The sequence below is a fragment of the Ochotona curzoniae genome, unplaced genomic scaffold, assembly GCF_017591425.1.
Source record: "Ochotona curzoniae isolate NIBS_2020 unplaced genomic scaffold, NIBS_Ocur_1.0 contig_2688, whole genome shotgun sequence".
In the NCBI taxonomy this organism is placed as follows: Eukaryota; Metazoa; Chordata; class Mammalia; order Lagomorpha; family Ochotonidae; genus Ochotona; species Ochotona curzoniae.
This window is the reverse complement of record NW_024465553.1, coordinates 22,184,711-22,206,411: the sequence shown is the minus strand read 5'-3', so window position 1 is coordinate 22,206,411 and position 21,701 is coordinate 22,184,711. Positions and strand designations below refer to the sequence as shown.

Below are 21,701 nucleotides of genomic sequence, written 5' to 3'. Positions count from 1 at the left end.
AGCTCTGGTTGTTGTGGCCATTTGGGGAGTAAACCAGTGAATGAGTCTTTATCTGTGTTTCCTTCTCTTTGTAAATCTGATTTTCCAATAATTTAAGGGGGAAAAAAAACTGTTGCTGTCCCATTAGTTAGGAGCCAGGTGGTATATCCACATAGGACCCAAGTTTTGACCATAAACATGGAATCTCTGCCCACTGTGGCTCTCTTCCCTGGTCCTGGGTTTAGTTCCTGGCTGTGTTTCTGATGAAGCCAGGTCGTTTCTGTCTTGCAGGTAAAGCATGGCCACTCCAAGCTCGTCTGGTGTGCTCTTGTTGGGAAAACCTTCTTCTACTATCGGAGCCACGAAGACAAGGTACCTTCTGGGCTCGAGCTCCTGCCAGCACCTAAACCACATGACTGTGGCTTGTATGTCCTGGTGGTGGTGCCCATCTTCACCCCTAGCTGTCCCACCACCCCACAGCGAGCCCAAAAGCCAGCCCACAGGATCTCTGCTGCCTGTGTGGCCCGGGTGTGTCCTGCTGCCCATCCATGTTCACGTCACCAGTCCTCCAGAATGGAAGACTTCCCATGCCCTGAGGGGCTCACTGCTCATGGCTGGCCGTTGTCCACAGCGCCCCCTGGGCCGGCTGCCTGTGCGGGATGCGCGCATCGAGGAAGTGGACCGCTCCTGCGACTCTGACGAGGACTACGAGGCCGGAGGGACTGGCCGGCTGCTTTCTTCCCACTGCACGCTGGTGATCCACCCGCCCGAGCACAGCCCTACCTACCTCCTCATCGGCACCAAGCATGAGAAGGTAGGGGAGTGGCTTGGATCTGTCATTTTTCACCTTCCTTTCTCTGGCCCCCCTGAGCTTCCCAGAAGACCTTTGGGCAGTTGATATTATTGAAGTAGGAGTATTTCTTTATACTGAATCTTCTCAGGGGACTGGCATCTCTTCCCTGGGGTCATGAGAAAGAACCCTAAACTTGGAGACTTGGGGTCCTGTTTCCCCAGACTGATGCCCTTGACCTGTGCGTGCTCCAGCTTGGGAGCCATTGGCCTGCACCCTCCCTGCCCTGTCCACCATCCTGTGGCTCTCACCCTCTTCTAGGACACGTGGCTTTACCACCTTACGGTGGCTGCAGGTGGCAGCAGCGCCAAGGTGGGCACTGCCTATGAACAGCTCATTGGAAAACTGATGGACGGCGAGGGGGACCCAGGTAAGGCGAGCGAGGTGGCCGTCTGCAGGGAGTGCAGGGTGGTGGCTGTGTGCTTGTGGGTTAAGAAGCGAAACAAAGCACTCTTGTCCACTGAAGCTACTTTAGAAATATCTAAACTGTGCAGAAGGAGTTCCCAGGCCAAGCTCCGGGGCCCTGCCTGCCCGTGGCCAGGATACCAAGGTCACTGCGCCATATCTGGGCGGGAGAGTTTATCTGGGAAGCTGAGACTTTGCAGTGACCTTGGTAAATGTTTCACTTTGTTGAGCCTGCAGCTTCGCCAGCTGGGCAGAGGGGTTGAAGAAGAACGGTAGCTGGTTAATCTACAGTGAGAACTGGTTAATCAATAAATGAAGCATAAATTGGGATCCAGCCCAAGCTGAGCCTGGGTTGTTCTGGGCTCTTTGTTTTTACTACTGATTTCTTAGGGGGCGTGGACAAACTCACACACTCCAGGGACCCCACACCCTCCCCTGCTTCAGGCTGTGCTCACTGTGCACCACAATGACCAGCACTGTGAGGACGTGGTCAACCCTGCACGCGCACACAGACACAGACACACACACACACACACACACACCTGGGTCGTGTGGAGACTGCCACCCTGTGCAGCCTTGCCAGGCATATGCCCACTGCACAGCCACCCTCCGAGGATGACAGAACCAGCACAGCCCAGCTGTCCCCAGCTTCCCTGTGGTGTGAGGTGGGGGTGGGACACGGCCATGAGCTTGTTCCTCCGTGGTAACTACTGCCACTCTCTGGTGCCCTGGCTTTGGCAGACTCCCCTCTCTGGAAGCACCCCACACTCTGCTACACCAGACATGGGCTGGCAGCCTCCCTCACCACTCTGCCCTCCGAGGCCCTGCAGACTGAGGCCCTCAAACTCTTCAAGGTAAAGGGGGACCATGGCCCATGCTCACCAACTTGACAGCGCCCTGCACTGTGCACCCTGGCGGGGAGTGGGTGAGGGGGTAGACCACCACCATCCCCATCTCCCGTCAGGCTCAGGTGGAGGAGACCCTGCAGGGAGGGGCAGCCCAGAGGGGGCACCCGGAGAGGAGGGGAGAGTCCCCCAGGGCCTCTGGTGTATTGTCCCTGTCACTGGGAGGTACCCGGGGGACACACTGGCTGACGAGCTCCCCTCCTGCTGGGGCTAACAGGAGAGGCTCGGTTCATGGTGCTTCTGGACATGAGAGAGGCTGACCTGTTTCAGAATGTCCTTTGTGCCCATGTGAATTTTGATTTTTTTTGCAAATAAATAATAAAGCACCTAACAGATTTGCTTATGTAAGCATACTCCTGTCTTGCTTATGTAATGGAAACACTGAGAGGAGGGAAGATTCTTTCTGCAAGCAAAGATGCTGCCAGCAGTGACGGTGCTCACAGAGAGGGTTGTCAGCAGTGACCTTGAGGCCTAGGCTAACAGTTCTTTCTCCAGTGAGGGTCCCATCCTGCTGTATCAGGGCAGCAGCGAGGGGGTGTGGTCTGCTCCTGCCCACTGCTGTTCCCCTCCCCAGTCGTGCCAGCTCTTCATCAACGTGCCCGTGGAAGCTGCCTCCGTGGACTACCACGTGTCCCTGGCGCAGACGGCCCTGCAGGTCTGCCTGGTGCACCCCGAGCTGCAGAGTGAGATCTACTGCCAGCTCATGAAGCAGACCAGCTGCCGTCCCCCTCAGAAGTACTCCCTCGTGCAGGTGGGTGCCCCCCACCCTCAGGCACAGCAGCTGACTGGAGCTTTGGGCAGGGGGTGACTTAGTGGGTGTGCTGTGGCTTCCCTGGCTGAGCAGTGAGAATGTACATCTCCCATCCTGGGGAAGCCTGGCCACGTCAGCCTTCCCAGTCCACATGAGGATTGGGGAGCCTGCAGATCCAGTGCTTACTGCCCTCCCCAATGTACCCTTGGCAGTGCTGGCAGCTCCTGGCTCTGTGTGCCCCACTTTTCCTGCCCCAGCACCACTTCCTCTGGTACGTCAAACAGCAGCTGCAACGCCACGCAGACCCCAGGTGAGCGCCCACCATTCCCTTGCACTATCAATGAGCGTGGAGAAAGGACGGGGTAGGGCTGACACTGGGGCATTGCAGGTTAGGCTGCTGTCTGAAATGCAATCCCATAGCACAGAATCCAGTTCAAGTCCAGCTGCTCCACTTCCCACCAAGCTTCCTGCTAATACACCTGGGAAGGCAATGGAAGATGGTCCAAGTATTTGAGCTGGGAAAGCAGGGTAGAGTTCCTTGGTTCCTGGCTTTGACCTGTGGCCCTTTAGGGAGTTAACCAGCCAATGGAAGGCCTCTCTCCCCTCTTCTCTTTTCCTGACCCTCTGCCTTTCAAATAAATAAATCATTAAAAAGAAAACAAAAAAATAAGGGCCTGGGAGAGGAGATTGCTCGCTGCTCATATCTGCTCAGTGGTGGCAGACATCCCCATGGGTGGTGTACACGGTTGGGCACGTGGAAATCCACTCTGGCTGAAACATCTCCACCCACCGACCAAGTGGCCATGCACCTTTTTGGGGGGCCTCTCAGGTGAAGCCCTGTTGCCCCCAGACTGTCCCCAAATGTTCTTTCTCTCTTGCCACGCTCTGGCTTCTGGAAGAAAGTGATGCAGGCCAGCCGCTCAGGGATCCCCCAGTGCCAGGTGGCAGCCTGGAGTGAAGCCTTAGCTTGGAGCTGTGGCCCTGGCTACGTCTAGGTGGTGGCTAAAGTCTCTGTGCCTTGGTAGCAGGCATGAGCAGAGACCCCACTGTGGCCTCTTCTTCCTTCCCTGTTTCTAGGAGTGAGACCGGCCAGTATGCCACTTACTGCCAGCGGGCAGTGGAGCGGACTCTGCAGGCTGGGGAGCGGGAAGCCAGGCCGTCGCGCATGGAAGTGGTGTCCATCCTGCTACGCAACCCCTTCCACCACTCCCTGCCCTTCAGCATCCCCGTGCACTTGGCCAACGGGACGTACCAGGTGCGGGGGCCATGTGGGCGCCATGCACCAGCAGGAGGGACAGGCCCGGGTTCTAGCGTGGAGAGCTTGAATCTCCAGTGTGTCACTGTCAGATGACCTGGGAGTAGATCTTGGGACCCAGCAGGTGAACAGGCCAGCAGAAGCACTGACCAAGGCAGGGCCCGCAGCTCATGGACAGCAGAGAAGGAACCAGGCCTGTGTCACACCCCAGTTGACAGTGGACAGGCCCGGACTCCTTTCATGCTGGCCCTGTGTGGAGCTCAGGCACCAGCTTGCTTGGGCCTCTCCTGGTCACCATCATGCTGGCTGTCCCCAGGGCCCTCCACGTCCTCTGGGCTCCTCTCAGGAAGTTCCCCTAACACCCCCAAGGCCGACCATCTCTTAATGCGTCACCTCCAACTTCCCCCGTCAGGTGGTCGGCTTCGACGGCTCCTCCACCGTGGATGAGTTCCTCCAGCGCCTGAACCAGGAGATGGGCATGCGCAGGTCATCCCACTCTGGCTTCGCCCTCTTCACAGACGATCCTTCTGGCCGGGACCTGGAGCACTGCCTGCAGGGGAGCATCAAGGTGCTTCCCCGTTCCCAGCAACACAGCAGGGGAATAGGGCCCGACTGGCAAGCCGCAGGGTGTTGCGCAGCCCCATTTGGGGCTGAGCCCAGGGTGCCAGCACATGTGTTCTTGGCTTGAGAGACAAGCTCCTACAGGGCATTGCATGCCCCCAGGGGCCAGGCAGCAGCCAGAGGATAAGTGTCTTTCAATGGCAGGTAGGGACGGGCAAGCCCCACCGCACCTGCCGCCCACGTGCCTACTCATGGGTGTAAATGCTGTGTCTAGATCCACTCAGTGCAGCGCCATACGTGGGCTCCTCCCCTCTGCCCTGCCAGGCCCCTGCTTAGTGTAACGGGTTCTCTATAATTCCTGTCTTTGAATAAAGTCCCTTCAATGGGACTTAAGACTGACCTTAACTGCCATCTGGGATCTAGTGCCATGGCGGGTATTGAGAGTCCGTGGCAAGGCTCTGCAGCTCTGGTGGGTGTGTTCAGCTCTGGCGTCTGCCTTCCCCTCTCTAATGGGACCTGGGTTTCTTACAGGTCTTTCCATTGCCTGGACAAATTAGGCCTGCCCCTTGTCTGCTTGTGCACGCTGGGCACCTGCCAGGCTTTGTTACATGGCAGCCTTTGGTCGTATGTATTCAAGAGGAAGCTAGCGGTCAGTGGGATGGAAATGGAGCAAGGACACACAGCTGTGGCTTCCCACAGGGGGCTGCCCCCTGAGCTTCTCAGGCAGCCATGTTCCTTGCTTTGCCACTGCTCCTGCCTGGGTGAGATCTTGTTGCTTTCCTCGGCGGCTTTCCTGACCTTTCCCCTTTGGCCTCTTGAAGATCTGTGACGCCATCTCCAAGTGGGAACAAGCCCTGAAGGAGCTGCACCCCGGCAAGACTGAGGGTGGGACCCGCGTCGTGAAGCTGATGTACAAGAACAGGTGCTGAGCGCCGGCTATGGGGTGCTGAGCGCCGGCTATGGGGTGCTGAGCGCTGGCTATGGGGTGCTGAGCGCCGGCTATGGGGTGCTGAGCACTGGCTATGGGGTGCTGAGCGCCCGCTATGGGGTGCTGAGCGCCGGCTATGGGGTGCTGAGCGCTCGCTATGGGGTGCTGAGCGCCCGCTATGGGGTGCTGAGCGCCCGCTATGGGGTGCTGCTTCTGGGTGCCGCTTCACCTCCCCGTCAGGCGGTCGGTCACGGGCAGGCCGAGTGGCCCTCAGACACCTGCTGCAGAGCCCGCTGGTAGGCACAGGCTGGCCCTGAGGCCCTGGGCCAACCCAGGCAGCTTGGGCCTTCCGTCCACCTGATCTGTGCTCTAAGTGCTGACACGCCTGTGTGTGCACACGCTTGCGACATGTATTATGTATTCCCTAATGAAAGTCGGAATCAGTACCAGATATTTAAGGTTTCATAAATAGCTCAAATTCCAGGAAAACTCATGGGAAGTCTTCAAAAAGTCTGTGGAAAAGTGTACATTAGGGGGAAAAAATCCTGTTTGTATTTTAAATTTTATTCTCCCTACACCCCCCCCAAAAAAATCCTTTATCTTTTAATTCCACTTTCCACAAACTTTAAATACCCCAGTACAAAAGTAGACACTTTGACTTTCTTATCAACTTGAATGAAAAAAATTCTATCCCAGGACACCTCTAGGCAGCTAACTTCCATTCTTCTACACTCGTCGGGTCTCTGAATGAGCTGGTGGCAAGAACCAACCTTCTCACGGCAGGTCCAAAAGACTTGTGGCGTATTCAGAGCTAACCCTGTGAGCTGCACGGCCAGGCAGTGGGCTCACCCGTGAGGTTAGCCTCTCCTTGTGTAAATCAGGGAAAGCAGAGTCAGAGAAAGCGTCATCTGTGTTTGATATCTCAGGCGGGTCCTGACTACCTGCTGCCCCACTCCCCCCCGCAGGCTGTACTTCCGGAGTCAAGTCAAAGGCGAAACAGAACGGGAGCGGCTGCTGCTTGCCTGCCAGGCCAGTGGCGAGATTGTGGCCGGCAGGTTTCCCGTCAACAAGGAACTGGCTCTTGAGATGGCTGCCCTGATGGCACAGGTGAGGAGGCTGGAGCACCAGGACCCCAGTGTGGGGACTTGGTGTGGAAAATGGACCTGCAGGGCTGCCAGGATGGAAGACTTGCAGAGCCCGGGGTGCCCAGGAGAGGGCGCTGTGGCTCTCATTGATACAGACTGCATCCTGGTCCTTCACACAGCAGGACTCTCCACCCTGTGTAGACAGACAGGTGCCATCTGCGGAACTGGACCTGGAATCCAAGCCCTGAGTTTGTGCTAGCCATCTTCTGACTGTGAGATCTTTGCCACGCCGCCTTACTGATCAGAAGGAAAGAAGCTGCGTGGTGACACAAAGACTTCCCTGCCCGCCCCACGGGGGTGTCCCAAGTATGAGACTTGGGTAATGTGCATCATATAACGTCTGTGTTGAGACATAGGAAGCACCTGGCATTACATGTAGAATTAGGATGAGAAGCGCACAGGCAGCCTGGGAGGCCCTCGAGGCTCTGTGAGAGTGGATCAATGTGTCGCAGGGTCAGGGATACTCACAGTTGACCTTCACCCTGGTACACGATGGCAGCAATCGACTGTCACAGCCCTGCGCTAAGCACGTGACAGGGATCACCCATGCAGCTCTCACCCCCGGTTAACAGACAGCAAACTGGAGCTCAGAGTTTCATTCCAGTAGGCACACAAAGCTGGGATTGGAACCACATGTCTGCCTCCAGGGGCCACACTGGAACACGGTACCATCCCCCAGGATGTGGTGTGGCATCCGCAACCCGAGACCTCTGGGCGTTAGAATCCAGTTACTGCGTTGGCCCCTTCACCTGTCATTCACTGTCTGGAGGCATTTGAGCTCAGCCGTGAACTGCAGGCGAGCCTAGACGACCCTCTGGTTGTCTGGCATCATGAGATCTGAGAGCATGGGTCTGTCCCCGGGCCTCGTCCACATCCCGTAGAGACTCCAGCTGTGCCTCTGCCACCGTCCACTGCCCGCCTGGTGACTGCCCTCCCCTCATATGCTTGTACCGCAGGTGGAGTTCGGGGACCTGGAGAAGCCTGTCGTGCCAGGCCCTGGGGGCACGCCCCCAGCCAAAGCCCAGCATCTCCTCCAGCAGGTACTGGACAGGTTCTACCCGCGGCGCTACAGACACGGGGCGCCCCCTGAGCAGCTGAGGTAGGAAGGCTGCAGGCGGTCGTGGGCGGGACACAGTGCTGCAGTGGGAACACACAGGTACTTCACCCGTACTGCTTCTCTCCACCTGCCCACACCAGGCACCTGGCCGATACACTGACCACAAAGTGGGCGGCCTTGCAAGGCTGCTCCCCTCCCGAGTGCATCCGCATCTACCTGACCGTGGCCCGGAAATGGCCTTTCTTTGGTGCTAAGCTCTTTGCTGCTCAGGTAAGTGCTTGCGGAGAACACACCCTCTGCAATGCCCCAAGTCGGCTCTGTAGCTCCAGCCTCCACCACAGCAACCACCAGGGGGCGCTGTCTCCACCATGCCTCACCTACTCTGGACTTCCATGGCCCATCTTTCTTCTTAATGTTATCCCTAAAAAGAAAAAAAAAAGGCCCTACTAATTTGCACACAGAGATTCACACTTGTCTAAAATGCCCCTTAACATTAATGCTTTATTTTTCTCATTGTGCAACCTAAATACTGTGAATACATGCCTATTGGTATAAAGAAGTCAAGCTACTTGGGCAAGAGTTCATTCTCACTTCTGCATAAAAGCCACGTGGCCAGTGGTGGAGCTTTTCCTTGTGGGTGTCTGGAATACATGGACTCTATAGGTTAACAAAGACACTGTTCTGTACTCAAGCTAGATCATGATCCTGTTCACAGAAGCTACAGGGCAGAAAATAGACAGTGGTCCAACTCCCAGTATGTCAATATGCCAGCTGAGATTATCACAGTTGAACGGTTCAATCTTTACCTTCCTGAAGCTTCTGGTGAGGGTACACAGAGTGAAGTTCATGGAGGTGCTGGTGCTGTGGCATAGCAGGTAAAGCTACCACCTGTAGTGCTGGCATCCATTCAAACATCAGTTCAAGTCCCGACTATTTCACTTCTGATCCAGCTCCCTGCTAATCCACCTGGGGAAGCAGCAGAGGATGGTCCAAGTGTTTGGGCCCCTACATCCATGCGGGAGACTTGGATGAAGCTCCAAGTTGCTAATTTCAGTCTGGCCCAGCCCTGCCCATTGTGGCCACTTGGGAAGTAAACCAGTGGATGGATGATGTCTGGTTTTTTTCTCTCTCTGCCACTCTTGCAAATAAATAAAACAAATCTTTAAAAAGTTAATGAAAAGGGCAGGCATTTGGCCTAGCAGTTAAGATGCCCACGTCCCATATCGGAGTGCTCGGGTTGGACCCCTGCCCCCAGCTCTGCACTACTGCTTCCTGTCAATCCAGACTTTGGTAGCTGGGTGCCCGCTGTCCATCGGGTGACCTGGCTTGAGCTCCCAGCTCCTGCGTGTGGCTGGGCCCAGGTAACCCTGGGCATTTGGGATGGATACTCTCTCCCTAATAAACAAATGGAAAATGGAATTGAAAGATGTGCTTAATTTTAGTGGAAAAAAATGAAATCCATTTATAGTTTTTTCATAAAGCACATTTCCATGAATTTTTAAAAGTTTTTTTTATTTGAAAGGCTGGAGTTAGAGAAAGAAAGAAAAGAGATTCGTTGGGCAGTCCGTTGATTTTCCATCTGCTGGTTCACTCCCCAGATGTCTACAATGACAAGAGCTGGTAGGACAGGTCAAAGCCAGAAGTCCAGAACTTCACTGGGTCTTCCGTGTGGGTCACAGGGGCTCAAGTATCCGGGCCATCCTCCATTGCTTTCCCAGGCACACGAGCTAAGAGCTGGATCAGACATGGAGTAGCCACGACTTGAACTGGCCCTCCTATGGGATGCTGAATTTGCAGACAGTGGCTTAACGCACTATGCCACAATGCAAGGCCCTCCATGAGTTTTTCTGAAGACTTCCTGATACATAGGCTTCGAGAATTTTTCCATCAACATAAACATCTGTTAATTTCATTTTTACAAAAGCATTTTAAAGCACCTTCATACATTTCTTGTCCTGCTTTCTCCTCGGTATAGTAATTCACTTGTACAAGTTGTCATATATGCTATGAAGGAAAAGTGCAAGGGTGTTATAAAGGCACGTAACAGGGACCAACGTGGTCTAGGGGTTGGGGAAAGTTTCTAGAAACTGGCTTGTCCTTCTCTTGCCAGCCTCTTGGATAGGATAAAGATACGTGGTTTATCCTACTGCAGCCGTGGCAGTGAACATCAATCACTGTGGGAAATGCCTGCCATATGGTCCCCGTGTCACTCGGGGACCCAGAGTCCTTGCCTTTGCATGCTTGGTTTCCTGTGTAGTGTCCGAATTTGGTTGAAATAAGGTGAAGTTCAGTTAGGAGAGAACTGTGGGCAGAGTTCAGCCCGGAAGCCATCAGCCCATGTCCCATGGCCACGACAGCAACCGGGCTGACCTCTGCTCTGCAGCCCAGAGCGTTCCCTGCTGCTTCTGTGGCAGGGGACGTCTGGGGTACACTAAATGTGACCCCTCCACCCCCTTGGGATGTTTGGCAGGTGGCTAGAGCCCCCAGGCCTGATACCTCTGGCTACAAGCAGTCTTGGGTATCCTGTGTGCTGTACAAATGCCATTGTGTTCCCCACTGCCCCGGAGGTCCCTGCATGTGCCTTCCTGCTAAGAATGTTCTCTGAGTTCAGAATCTAATGGGGCTCGGGGGGGTTTTTCTGTTGGCCCAGCCTGCCCAGCTGTCGTCCAGGGAGAGCCCCTTGGTGTGGCTCGCTGTGAATGAGGACGGCGTCAGCATCTTGGACCACAGCACTATGGTATGGAAGGGCGGGCTGCCCCTCCTCCCCAGTAGGCTTGAGGGAAGTGACCAGGGCTCCGCTCTCCCAACCCTGCCCAAGGCCTGCCGTCCTCTGGTCTGGACACAGCTCATAGCCCTCCAAGGGAGGACCCCTGGGGGGCTTTGCCTTCCTCACTGAGGCCCCTGTGCCTGGACATGGGTACAGGAGATGGGTGGGAAGCTCACCCAGAACTCACTGGCTTCGTTCCCCAGCAAGTGCATACTACATACCCCTACGCTTCAGTGACGACCTTTGGTGGCTGCAAGGATGACTTCATGCTTGTGATCAGACCCATTCCGGACCAGAGCTCCGGGAAAGGCCACGTGGAGAAGCTCATCTTCCGGATGGCCGCCCCCAAGGTGGGTGTGACAGCTGCTAAGCCGTGTCACTCAGGTGTGCTGAGCAGGGCTGGAGCGTGAAGAGATGGCGGGGGTTTTGCTGCCTCAGAAACATCTTGTGCCCTCGCCTGGCATCGGGACTGCAGGAGGGTTCAGGTAGCATCCCCTGTCCGCATAACAGCCGAGCTGGTGGGGAGGGAGGCCGCTGTGCAGACAGCATGCTCTGTGTCGTTCTTACCCGAGCCCAGTACCTGCCCACTCGCTTTCCTCCATGCAGCAGGCCCGGGCCAGGGCGACTTCCTCTGCGAGGTGCTCTCACCTAACAGCTGCCTTCTGTTGGCCCAGCTTTGGTCACAGCACGAGCCAGGGTCTGCAAGGTCCCCCTCCCTGTAGTCCTGAAGCCAGCACAAAGCCATCTTGCTTTAGGGCTCTGTTCTTATTCAAGGCAGGAAATGGTGCCCTCCCCTGCGTCACAGTGCTGCCCTGCTTCCACCTTTAATGCTGGGGTTGGAGCCGGCCTCCTTTTAGTGGCTCCCTGGTGGGAGACAAGGCTCTCCTGATCTCCTGATGGCTGCTGCCTTGCTTGGCGGTAGGCTCGTTCCCTTTCCCTGGAAGGACCTCTGGACAAACAGGTGCCTGTTCCACTGGGTCCCTGCACCTCCCAGCCATGTTCCCTCATGGCCATGTTCTGGGTAGCCGCCTGCAGTTAGGAAGCTGGCGGCCGAGAAGATGACGTAGCTTGGATGCTGCTCTGAAAGCGAAAGCCCGGACTCAAGGCCCAGCAGGCTGACGTAAGCCTTCTCTCTCTGCCCTCTTCTTAGATTGCTGAAGCTACCCTCATCATGGCCAGCTACATGAACCACCACGCCACCACTGTGACCCCTCCCACCCAGCCGCCTGCGGCCCCCCAGCTGTGGGAACTGGATGGACGGCAGCTCTTTGCTTCTGTTCCTGCTGCCACCAAGGGGCCGACGCTGCTCTGAACGTTTCTCCCACGTCTTCCCCACCAGTGGTGCCTGTGGAATGAGACGTGTGTACCTGGGGTACATGACTGCTGTGATGGGCCTCCCAGCCTGTCCCCTCTGTGCTGTGAGCTGAGAAGCCTTTCCTCGAGGTGCCTTATTTATCTCAGACCCTAGCTTTTCGAACTCTAGACCCAGTGTAAAAACCACTTACTCCCGCACCCCAACCCTGAAGAATACTAACTCTGGGTGCTGCGTGAATATAGACCAGGACAGGGATGGTCCACTGTTGGCCAGGGCTTCAGCACGGGCCTCGTGACCTTTGGCACCGATCCCCTCAGGGACGCCCATCATTTTTATATTGTATATGGTCCTTATGGGGGTGGGGGTGGTAGAGGGGTTTATACTTGAAGTCTTCTAAACATCCTTGAACATCTAGGGCTCAAAGCTACAGTTTGAACTCTGATGAATGCCTTGAACTCACCAAAACTGGACTTCCTTTCCCAAATGGGTAAGGATTAGCAGGAGTATAGAAAACAACATATAAGCAAAAAACAAAGGTAAAAGCACTCCCTTTTCCCCCTTTCCTGCAATGCCCCTCGTGGGTCGCAGCACCTGCCTTGGCAGGACGACTCGCTGTCCCTGCGCAGCAGGCAGCATCTCTCCCTGGGTCCCCCCACCTGAGTGAGGGCAGGGGCCGGCCTGGCCGGCCTGATCGCACAGCTGGACTGGGCTCCGCACACTCGGGTGAAGGGCGCCTTGCTCCCTGCTCTTCTTTTTTGCTGCTTGGTAAGGCCACTGGACAGAAGGCCCACTGGGCTCAGTCAGGGACCTTGAGACCGCCGGTGAACTTCCACCGGGAATTAGTCTGAGGACAGAGTGTGCCTGTCTGGCACCTGCCGAGCGTGGGAGCCTCAAGAAGCACCAAGTTCCTCTCTCACCCGTTCCCTTTCCTGAGCGCACCACGACCCCTCTCCACTCAGACCCGTGGCCAGGGGAGGGATCTTTGTTTACGCTCTCCCCTATCGGAAGGAAACGAAAGCGGTGAACGTGCTCAATGCTGATTTTCCAGCATCCGAGAAGACAGGTTTATTTCCATGTTCTAAGTGCCGGACACTGTGGCTTTGGCGATAGCAACCCACAAGCAGCTTTCAGGCCCACAATGTGTGTGTGCGTGTAGGGGGGCACACTGCGGAACTGCAGAGGCTGGCATCGCCCATCTGAAGGCCTCAGCTGTCCTAGGCTTCCCTTGCACCCAGTCAGAAAGCAGCGCCGTCAGTTTCTATGTCTTGCACATGAACTTGACTTTGCAAGACAGGCAGCTTTAGGGCCGTAATGTTACTGCCCTCTGCCCCCTCAGGATGTGGGGTCTGGCTGTAACATTTCTACCTCGCACAAGGCACGTGTTCCACTGGCTCCTGGGTAACCCCTCCAAGGCTGGGGGCTAAGATGCGGTTCTGATATTATATTATGTCTCTAAGGCCAGTAAGGACATTTACACCCATGGAATTCAAAACAAAACAAACTGGAAAACAGAACTCCAAAGAGCGAGCACTTATGGAGCACTCCTCACACTGAATTTGGGGTCAAACTTTTTCCCACCCTCTCGCCTCCACCGTTCAGTTAATAACTGTCTACAGGAGACACAGCCTTGGATACAAAGGCTTCGATCGTTTGCTTATTTATGCAACTTCCACATGAGAGTCTCACGTCTGGAGACCAACACGGTCTCTGTCTTGCCTTCAGTGCCATCCTTGGCAAAAGCAGCTTTTGCAGTAGTGTAGCAGCAGAGTGCCATGTGCTTCGCCCCCACGACTGGACCACCGTGATCGTTTGTCAATAAAAAACTGCTGTGTGAACCAGGCGACTGTGCTCAGTACTTACTGACGAGTCCTCATACAGTGACCCCACACAGAACACAGGACCAGGTGGGCAAGGCCCGTCTCCTGGGGCTCACCAGCACCTGAGGGGCCTGGGGGACTGCGATGTAACTGCAGAGCTCCAGTGGTGCGTTAACACCGAGTTGAATGCTGTGAGGTTCACAAAGTGCTCTTTGCTACAATTGCTTCGGACACACCACGTCGCTGCGCTCTCGCTTCAGCTGGTAAAGCAGGCTGGCCTTGCCAGGGGGTATCTGTTGTGCACGGAAGTCACTGTGGTAGGTTTCCATTTCTGCGTTAGAGCTGAGCCCACCCCAGCCATCCTGTTCCTGTGGACCGCGACCACCTGAAGGGCTCAGAGGAAACACAGCAGCTGCTGTGCTTAGGAGCCACTGCCTGTGGAAGACAACGCTGGCCTCATGGCTGGCCTCAGGGGCCTGTGGCCGTGGCTTTCTGGTGCGCCAGGATCTCTTGGCAGCTCCTGTACACTTCGGTCAGGCAGTCGAGCCGGGGCTTGGAGCTCTGCAACCCAAAGGGGAGAAATGCATGGTCAAGATGCAGCTGAGGGCCAAGCGGCGCTCCCCGAGGCACACCTCAGGCTTGCCAGCTCGGGCTGGAGAGCACGCTTCCGGGAGGCCTCTCTAATCTTTCTAATCAGTTTTCTAATCTGATTTTGCGCCCTCCGTCTAAGGGAGCAAGCAAGAGCAGTAACAAGGGCTGGCACTCAAGTCACCAGGTGGGAAGTAATTCTGAGAAAAAAAGGGTAATTTCACATGTCAGTACTGAAGAATAGTTTACACAATGAAATGTTAACACAAATAAATGGAGAGCATGCACAGGAAAGGTTTGCTACATCAAGGATGGTTACGGTGCTGGCTCAAGTACCTGGGTCCCTGCCACCCACAGGAGAGCCAGGTTCAATTCTGGGCTTCTGGTCTCAGCATGGCTGAACCAGGGGACAGAAGCTCTTGCTGTTTCTTCCTCTCTGTCACCTGGTCTTTCAAATAAAATGGATAACACTTTGAAGGAAAAAAATTAGCAACAAGATGAGTAAATAAACCTACATTTCAATGTGATAGAATGGAACTCAATTATTTAAAATAGTAAGTATAATGGCCTTTGTGAGAAATATGTGCATTAAATGATTTAAAAAAAAAATCAGGTCACAGAATAGTATATAATTCTGGGCCTGGCACAATGGCTTAGTGGCTAAATCCTCGCTTAGAAGACACAAGGATCCCATATGGGTGCCGGTTCTAATCCCGGCTGCTCCACTTCCCATCCAGCTCCCTGCTTGTGGCCTGGGAAGCAGTGGAGGACGGCCCAAAGCCTTGGGACCCTGCACCCGTGTGGGGGAGACCCAGAAGAAGCTTCTGGCTCCTGGCTTTGGATTGGCTCAATTCTGGCCATGGCAGCCACTTGGGGAGTGAACCAGTGGATGGAAAAATCTTTCTGTGTCTCGCCTTCTGCCTTTATAAAATCTGTAAAAATCTGCCTTTCCGATAAAAATAAATAAATCTTAAAAACAGTACATAATTCTTCACATGGATCAGTATAAAACTGAATACAGTAGACCGCAGATGTCAGATACATTGTAAGCAGAGCTGCTGTTTTCTAAAAATTTTCTTGGATTCATAATATTTTCGAAAATGTACATTTGCCCTAGGAACTTTAAAAATAACTGAAAGCCTTCATTTCTCACTGAAAATAGCCATCAGGAATCTTTCCCTCATGTGACCTCTGAAGGTAGGTGGCGGTGGGAATGCCGGAGCGTGGGCAGAGGGCTCACCTGGAAAACGGGCACCACCTGGGCGATGGCCTGTGGCTCCAGCGGGTCCTTCAGTAGGATGCACAGATAATAAATCACCTTCTGCTGCAAGACACAAACCCCACCGCCGAGGTCACAGGCGACGCCCGGGGTGCTCTCCGCGCGAGCCAGCCCCAGCCCTTCTCACCGTCATGTCTGAGCAGTCACCCCCGGAAGAGTTCTGGAAGTCAGGGAGAAGTATCTGCTTCTCCTTGAAATAAAAACAAAACAGACAAGCCCACAATCCAAGCACGATTCCGAAGATGAAGCGGACGGGCAGGCTTCCTGTTCATAAAAACCTGTGACATCTCTGCAAATGACAGGCCTCATCTTGTCAAGGTGAAGTGTCACGCTGCTGGCCAAAAAGGAAACGGGAACAAGGCAGGACAACACGGGGGGTTCAAGTTTCACTCCGTGACACCCTATATTTCAGGGAGCGACAGTTTCGATGCAGGATGGACCGTGGATGGGCAACCCCCTCTGAGAGGGCTGCAGAACCGCCCAAGTACTCACCATGTAAATGGCCTCGTTGATGACAATATCCTTGACCTTGCCCATCTCTATGAAGGTGGTGCTTTCTTTGCCTGATGCATAGCATGAAGTCATCTGGATGCCCAGCGAAGCGATGATCAGTAAAGTCTCCTGGTCAATCTTTACAAAATGCAGGTAACCCAGCAGGCCCCCGAGGATGATGAAGATGGCGGCGGAGAGGACCATGCTGTTCTGAAGGCAGAGCCAGACACAGGCAGTAAGATGACCACGCACTCTCAGCCTGGGCCGTGCCTGGGACACGGAGCCAGCCAGCTCCAAGCCCGGCAGGGGGAGAGCTTGGTCCTGCTGAGTTCAACAGATGACGGGACGTGCATGGAGGAGGAGGAGGCCACCTTGGTGTGGGCGCTCGAGTGCCAGCGTCACCCCGAGAACTAGATGGCCATGACCAGGAACGGGGTCAGGAGCGAACCCAGGCACCACCTTTTTACCACACCAGTTCAGACATGTTCTTCCAAAACTGCAGCATGTGGACCCCCAGCTCCTGCTTTCTCACTCTCTCAACAGAATACATAGAAAACCATCATGCTTTCATTAAAATCACTAGGTCAAGGATAACAGACATGCTCAGTAAGGATGGCAAAAATCACGAGTCTCTGTAGTTTATAAAGCTGCCAGGACTCAATCTGCTAATGACCTAACCCGCTCTTAATTACCTCAAAGGCCCCACATCCAGGAACTGTAATTGGACTAAGTTTCTACTCTCTGAGTGCAATTAATGTATGACTTGGAGGTTTAAAATTTGAGTGGCTAATTTTAAAATCCAACTATATTATAAAACCTGTTTCTGGGAGGGACCGGCACCATGGTATAGCATGCTAAGCCTCTGCCTGCAGCGCCGACACCCCCATTTGGGCACCAGTTAGTGTCCAGCTGCTCTAGTTCCAGCTCCCAGCTTACGGCCTGGGAAATGCAGCAGAGGACAGCTCAAACTGGTTCCACTTGCTGGTTAGCTCTCCAAATGTTCATGACAGTCTGGCGGGGTCCAGTCCAAGTCAGGAAGGGACAGGGAAACTCAACTGAGGTCTCCCCCAGGGGAGGCAGGGACCCAAGGACTTGAGCCATTATCCTAATACCTTCCGGGGTGTGAATCGGCAGGCAGATGGAATCAAGAGCCAGACCTGAACACGGGTACTTTCCTGTGGGCTGTGTGCATGCCAAGTAGGCTCCTAACAGCTCCGTAACACACCAGCTGCAATGCTGAAATATGCTTTGATAGCGGAGGAAAAAAAAAGTTAACAGAAGTAGTAATGGAAACAATATCCAAATTACAGAAATAAACAGGCCTGCGGGAGCTGGCACAGTGTGTAGCATCCTAATCCTCCACTTCTGGTGCCAGCATCCCCAGTAGGCATTTGTTCTAGCTCCAGCTGGTCCACATCTGGTCCAGCTCCCTGCTAATGGTCTGGGAAAGCAGCAGAAGATGGCCCAACTCCATAGGCTGCTGCACCCACATGGGAGACCCGAAAGAAGCTTCTGGCGCACAGCTTTGCACCAGCCCACCTTCAGCCATGACAGCCTTCTGAGGGAACCAGTTGAAGGAAAATCTGTCTGTCCCTCCCTCTCTCTGTGTAATTCCTTCAAATAAAATAATAAATCTTAAAAAAAAAAAAAAAAAAGTCAGGCCTGCAGTACTTAGACCTGGTCAGATCACTCAGAGCCAGTACTGGAAGTCACCCTGCACATGTCAGTCCGAGGTACAGCATCTGACCCTCCGGGCTGTAAAACCGGCCCCACAGACATTCATCCCTCTCCACAGACGGGCGACCGAGGCTCACAGAAAAAAACTGAATGAGTCTGGACATCAGACACCGTAAGCATAGGGAGAGGTGCTGCCGAGAAGCGTGTTACGCTGCTCTTAGCATCCCATCTCCCTGCACCTGCTCCAATCCAGGCTGCTCCACTTCAGGTCCAGCTCCCTGTGGATGCACCTGGGAGATGCTGGATGATCCTAGCTCAGGTCCTAGCCTCCCACATGGAATACCGGGCTGGGATTCCCAACTCTCGGCTTCTGCCTGCTGGTCCAGGGTGTGCTGCTGCAGGCATTAGGGGGAGCGAATCAGCAAGTGGAAGGTTCTCTCTCTCTTACTCATTCCCTGTCTCCTTTCAGATAGCAAAACAGAAGCAAGCACGCAGTCTGCAATTTCGTAATTCTTTAGAAAGACCTTGACGTTGTAGGCAGTGCTGGGAGCAGCAAGCCTTCAGTGACTTTCCGTGTAACACATGCAGGCTTACTCCGGGGGCAATGGCAGTAAGGCGTTCTGAGAGGTGACGGGCGGAGGGCGAAGCACTTGCAACTCCTGACATGCAATCACAGTGGACACGTCCAACACCCGGGCACGTGCGAGTTCAAGCACCCGCCGGGCCGGGGCGGCCACCCCGTGCGAGGGGACAACGACAGCAGCACAGACTGCACCAGCCTGGCAGGAGGCAGCCGTCCGGCCCCGGCGTGCCCTGATCCTAGGAGCTCTGGCCCTACCACCCGGGAAGGGACATAGGGCCGGCCGCGGACGCCCCGTCCGAGCGCGGGGGGCAGCCGGGGTGCCCAGCCGCCGTTACCTCATAGAGGCTGTAGAGCCCGTAGGCCGCCAGCCACACGGTGCAGGTGACGGCGGTGAGCGAGCGCAGCGAGAGCCGCGGGCAGCTGACGCAGAACTCCCGGCAGCACGGGGAGTAGTAGCGGCGCTGCAGGGTCAGGCGGCCGCCGCAGATGTCCGAGAAGACACGCTCGTCCTCCATGACGCCGCCACTCGCACGGCCCCTGTCAGCCCCGCCCACTTCCGGGAGCAAGCCCGCCCCGCCCACGCCCCGCGCAGCCGCAGTCGCGCGCCGCAACCCTTCCCCACGGCGGCCAGCTGTAGGACGCGTGTGGCAGGCTCGGAGTGCGTTCCGTAGCTGGTTCTTTCTAGAAGGCTTTTCGGAGTAAGACACGTTGGGCTGAGGGAGCAAACCGTCAGACTGGTTTGGGAGGGAAAAAAATCCCCGGAGGAGTGAGTTGCCAAAAAAAGGAGGACCCAGGAAAAAGCCCGAGAAGAGGGGCGCCTGGGGAAGACCCCTGGACATAGGTAGGGGAGGATGGTTAGGGGTGAGATCCCAGGAGGAGTTTCTAGGGCTCGAAAAGCGGCTTGGACTTTGCCGCCTGGGAATTGTCTTCCACACCCTCTGCTTGGGACGGCAGTTGGCTGCGAGGTCAGCTGGAGGGAGCGGCAGGTGCAGAAGGTGCGGGCGGTTCAAGGCCACCAGCAGCAGTGGTCTGTGGGTGCCCGCTGACTTCACATGTGGCCCTGGACTGGAGTAGTGACTCAGTGGGCTGCTGAGTCAGCTGTGTTGCTTCAGGTTCCAGGGCCGCGTCGTGGTCCCTCTGTGTGTGTAGCTGATGGCTCTGATGAAAGGTTCAATGTTGGCGCATGTATATATGTATTTTTTTCTATTGGCTTTTCCACAGGAATTTGTTTTCCAATTTCGTTTTTGGACCCAGAATCAGATCAGATAATACACACCTTTTATTTTTTTGTGTATAAACATTTAATAGCTTATAAAAGTCATATTTGCCACCCATCCCTCCCTTCCACCTATTTGATCTGGTAGGTGGGTGGGAGGCCACAGTGGCTGAGAGTTTATGGAGAGAACAGTTTGGTTTTTATGTATTCTTGAGTTAATGTACAGCTAATCACAAGCAATTTCTAAACCAAAAAAAAAAAATCGTTGTAAAGGACAATAAATGTTGCATCAAAATGGGGTGGGGGGAGTCATATTTGCCTGCTGAAGAAAATCTGAAAATATATAACATTTCAGAACACCAGCATTTCCACCTCTTAGAGATAAACAGTGTCTTGGAGAAGCCTCTTATTCTGGAGTTACTTTTTTCTTCATTTTAAAAATTTATTTACAGACCCTGTACTGGCAGATTCACACAAGACTCAGGTTTGGGATCATCTCAGATGAAGTTTCTTTGGAGATCCCTCCGGCTGAATTACTGATCTCAGAACCCCAACCATGAAGAGATTATGTCAGCCAGTGGATTCTGAATAGGTTTCATTATGATTGGAACTGCAAGATTGGCAGCAATTCAGAACTGTTGAACTATCAAAACTGCTTGAGCAGGACCCTCAGAGCCTGCTTCACATCGGGGACCTGGGATGGGTGGGAGGCTGGGTGGGGCTTTTCCTTATGCTTCTCCCCTAACCCCAGATACAGCGAAAAAAAGATACTAGTGTGGAAACAATGGTGTTACCCACTTTCCAGTAGCCCTTGACCTTTTGTATCCTAATCAACTAAGTAAGATCATTTAAAAAAAATTTTTTTTAATTATTTGTTGGAAAGGCAGATTTACAGAGAGAAGGAGAGACAGATCTTCTATATGCTGGTTCACTCCCCAGATGATCACAATGGCTGTAGTTGAGCTGATCCAAAGCCAGGAGTCTCCTGGTCTCCCACATGGGTGCAGGATCTCAAGGCTTTAGGCCATTGCTATCTTCCCAGACCATAACCAGGGAGCTGGAAGGGAAGTGGAGCAGCCAGGACATGAACCGGCCCCCATATGGGATCCTAGCGCTTGTAAGGGGAGGATAAGCCAATTGAGCCATCATGCTGGGACACACACCCTCCCCCCATTCTGGAGTTCTTAACCTAACATTCATGGATAGAATCAGAGCATGGTCAGTGGTCTTTGTTAGTCTTCGTTTTAAAAATTTATGCTCAGATTCAGTTTATGTGAAAGAGAGAGCAAGAGTGAACAGAGCTATCTTCTACCCATCAATGTGCCCTCCAAATGCCAGCTGTAGCCAGGGTGAGACCAGGCTGACCTAACTCACTCAGGGTCTCCTGTATGGGTAGCCAGGGGCATCCTCTGCCCCTCACTGGGTGTGTTCTAGCAGGAAGCTGGAAATGGGAGTGGATACTCCCAAGATGGGATGTGGGTCTCTTACCCAGTGTACCAAACACCTTCCCCCAAGTACACAAAATCCTTGAACATGATGTTGACAACTGTGTTTTAATTCAGTTGGTTTTCTTTAAAATCCTGTTTTATTAATTTTAAAACATTGTTTTAAAAGATTTACTTATTTTGAAAGAGTTGCCGAGAGAGATCTTCCATTTGCTGGATCACTCCCCAGGTGGTTGCAACTGCCAGCGCTGTGCCAGGCTGAATTGGTCTCTCCTCTGCTGCTTTCCAAGCCATTAGCACGGAGCTGCATCAGAGGCACAGCGGCCAGGATGCAAACCAGTGCCTATACAGGATACTGGCGTCTCAGGCTGCAGCTTTTTCTGCTATGCCACAAAACCAGTCCCCAGATTTTCAAACGTGATGACATGCCCATAAGCGTCGCCAGATTTCCACAGAGTATGACACAAGAAAGGCTTAGAGGCTGTACAGGCTAAATCTCCTAATAGAATTGTAAGAAGAAAAAGCACTTAAATATACTTATTTTTGAGTGTTGATTAGAAAGTGTGGCAGCATAAGCTTCCCAGAATGTTCATAACTGCTTTGTTCTCACAGTCGAGCATCATCTGAACCCTGTTACACGATGTAACGCTCAGTAGGAAATGAATCAGGGTATGTCCTTTCCCTCG

General features: G+C 53.9%; 2 protein-coding genes across 3 annotated transcripts in view; one reads left to right on the top strand and one right to left on the bottom strand.

Moving 5' to 3' along the window:
* The window catches only part of PLEKHH1 (pleckstrin homology, MyTH4 and FERM domain containing H1), a 40,371-nt gene extending 28,456 nt beyond the window's left edge, over nucleotides 1-11,915 (top strand). Inside the window, exons 14-28 of the mRNA XM_040975631.1 lie at nucleotides 271-351; nucleotides 611-793; nucleotides 1,091-1,199; nucleotides 1,976-2,088; nucleotides 2,714-2,890; nucleotides 3,103-3,200; nucleotides 3,968-4,145; nucleotides 4,558-4,713; nucleotides 5,528-5,628; nucleotides 6,600-6,741; nucleotides 7,736-7,878; nucleotides 7,977-8,106; nucleotides 10,487-10,573; nucleotides 10,807-10,953; nucleotides 11,754-11,915. Of these exons, the coding sequence (XP_040831565.1) occupies nucleotides 271-351; nucleotides 611-793; nucleotides 1,091-1,199; nucleotides 1,976-2,088; nucleotides 2,714-2,890; nucleotides 3,103-3,200; nucleotides 3,968-4,145; nucleotides 4,558-4,713; nucleotides 5,528-5,628; nucleotides 6,600-6,741; nucleotides 7,736-7,878; nucleotides 7,977-8,106; nucleotides 10,487-10,573; nucleotides 10,807-10,953; nucleotides 11,754-11,915 (2,007 nt within the window). The remainder of the gene's footprint in view (nucleotides 1-270; nucleotides 352-610; nucleotides 794-1,090; nucleotides 1,200-1,975; nucleotides 2,089-2,713; nucleotides 2,891-3,102; nucleotides 3,201-3,967; nucleotides 4,146-4,557; nucleotides 4,714-5,527; nucleotides 5,629-6,599; nucleotides 6,742-7,735; nucleotides 7,879-7,976; nucleotides 8,107-10,486; nucleotides 10,574-10,806; nucleotides 10,954-11,753) is intronic.
* Nucleotides 11,916-12,941: 1,026 nt separating this feature from the next.
* PIGH (phosphatidylinositol glycan anchor biosynthesis class H) lies at nucleotides 12,942-18,884 on the bottom strand. 2 transcript variants are annotated; one of them, XM_040975414.1, is made up of 4 exons: nucleotides 18,690-18,884; nucleotides 16,095-16,304; nucleotides 15,564-15,647; nucleotides 12,942-14,296 (listed from the first exon to the last, which is right to left on the bottom strand). In XM_040975414.1, exons 1-4 carry the CDS (start codon nucleotides 18,867-18,869, stop codon nucleotides 14,204-14,206), a joined length of 567 nt encoding a protein of 188 aa, XP_040831348.1. In that variant the 5' UTR covers nucleotides 18,870-18,884; the 3' UTR covers nucleotides 12,942-14,203. The 2 variants fall into 2 exon arrangements, with proteins under 2 accessions (XP_040831348.1, XP_040831350.1); XM_040975416.1 differs by having other exon boundaries at nucleotides 15,564-15,644; nucleotides 18,690-18,870.
* Nucleotides 18,885-21,701: the final 2,817 nt, after the last annotated feature.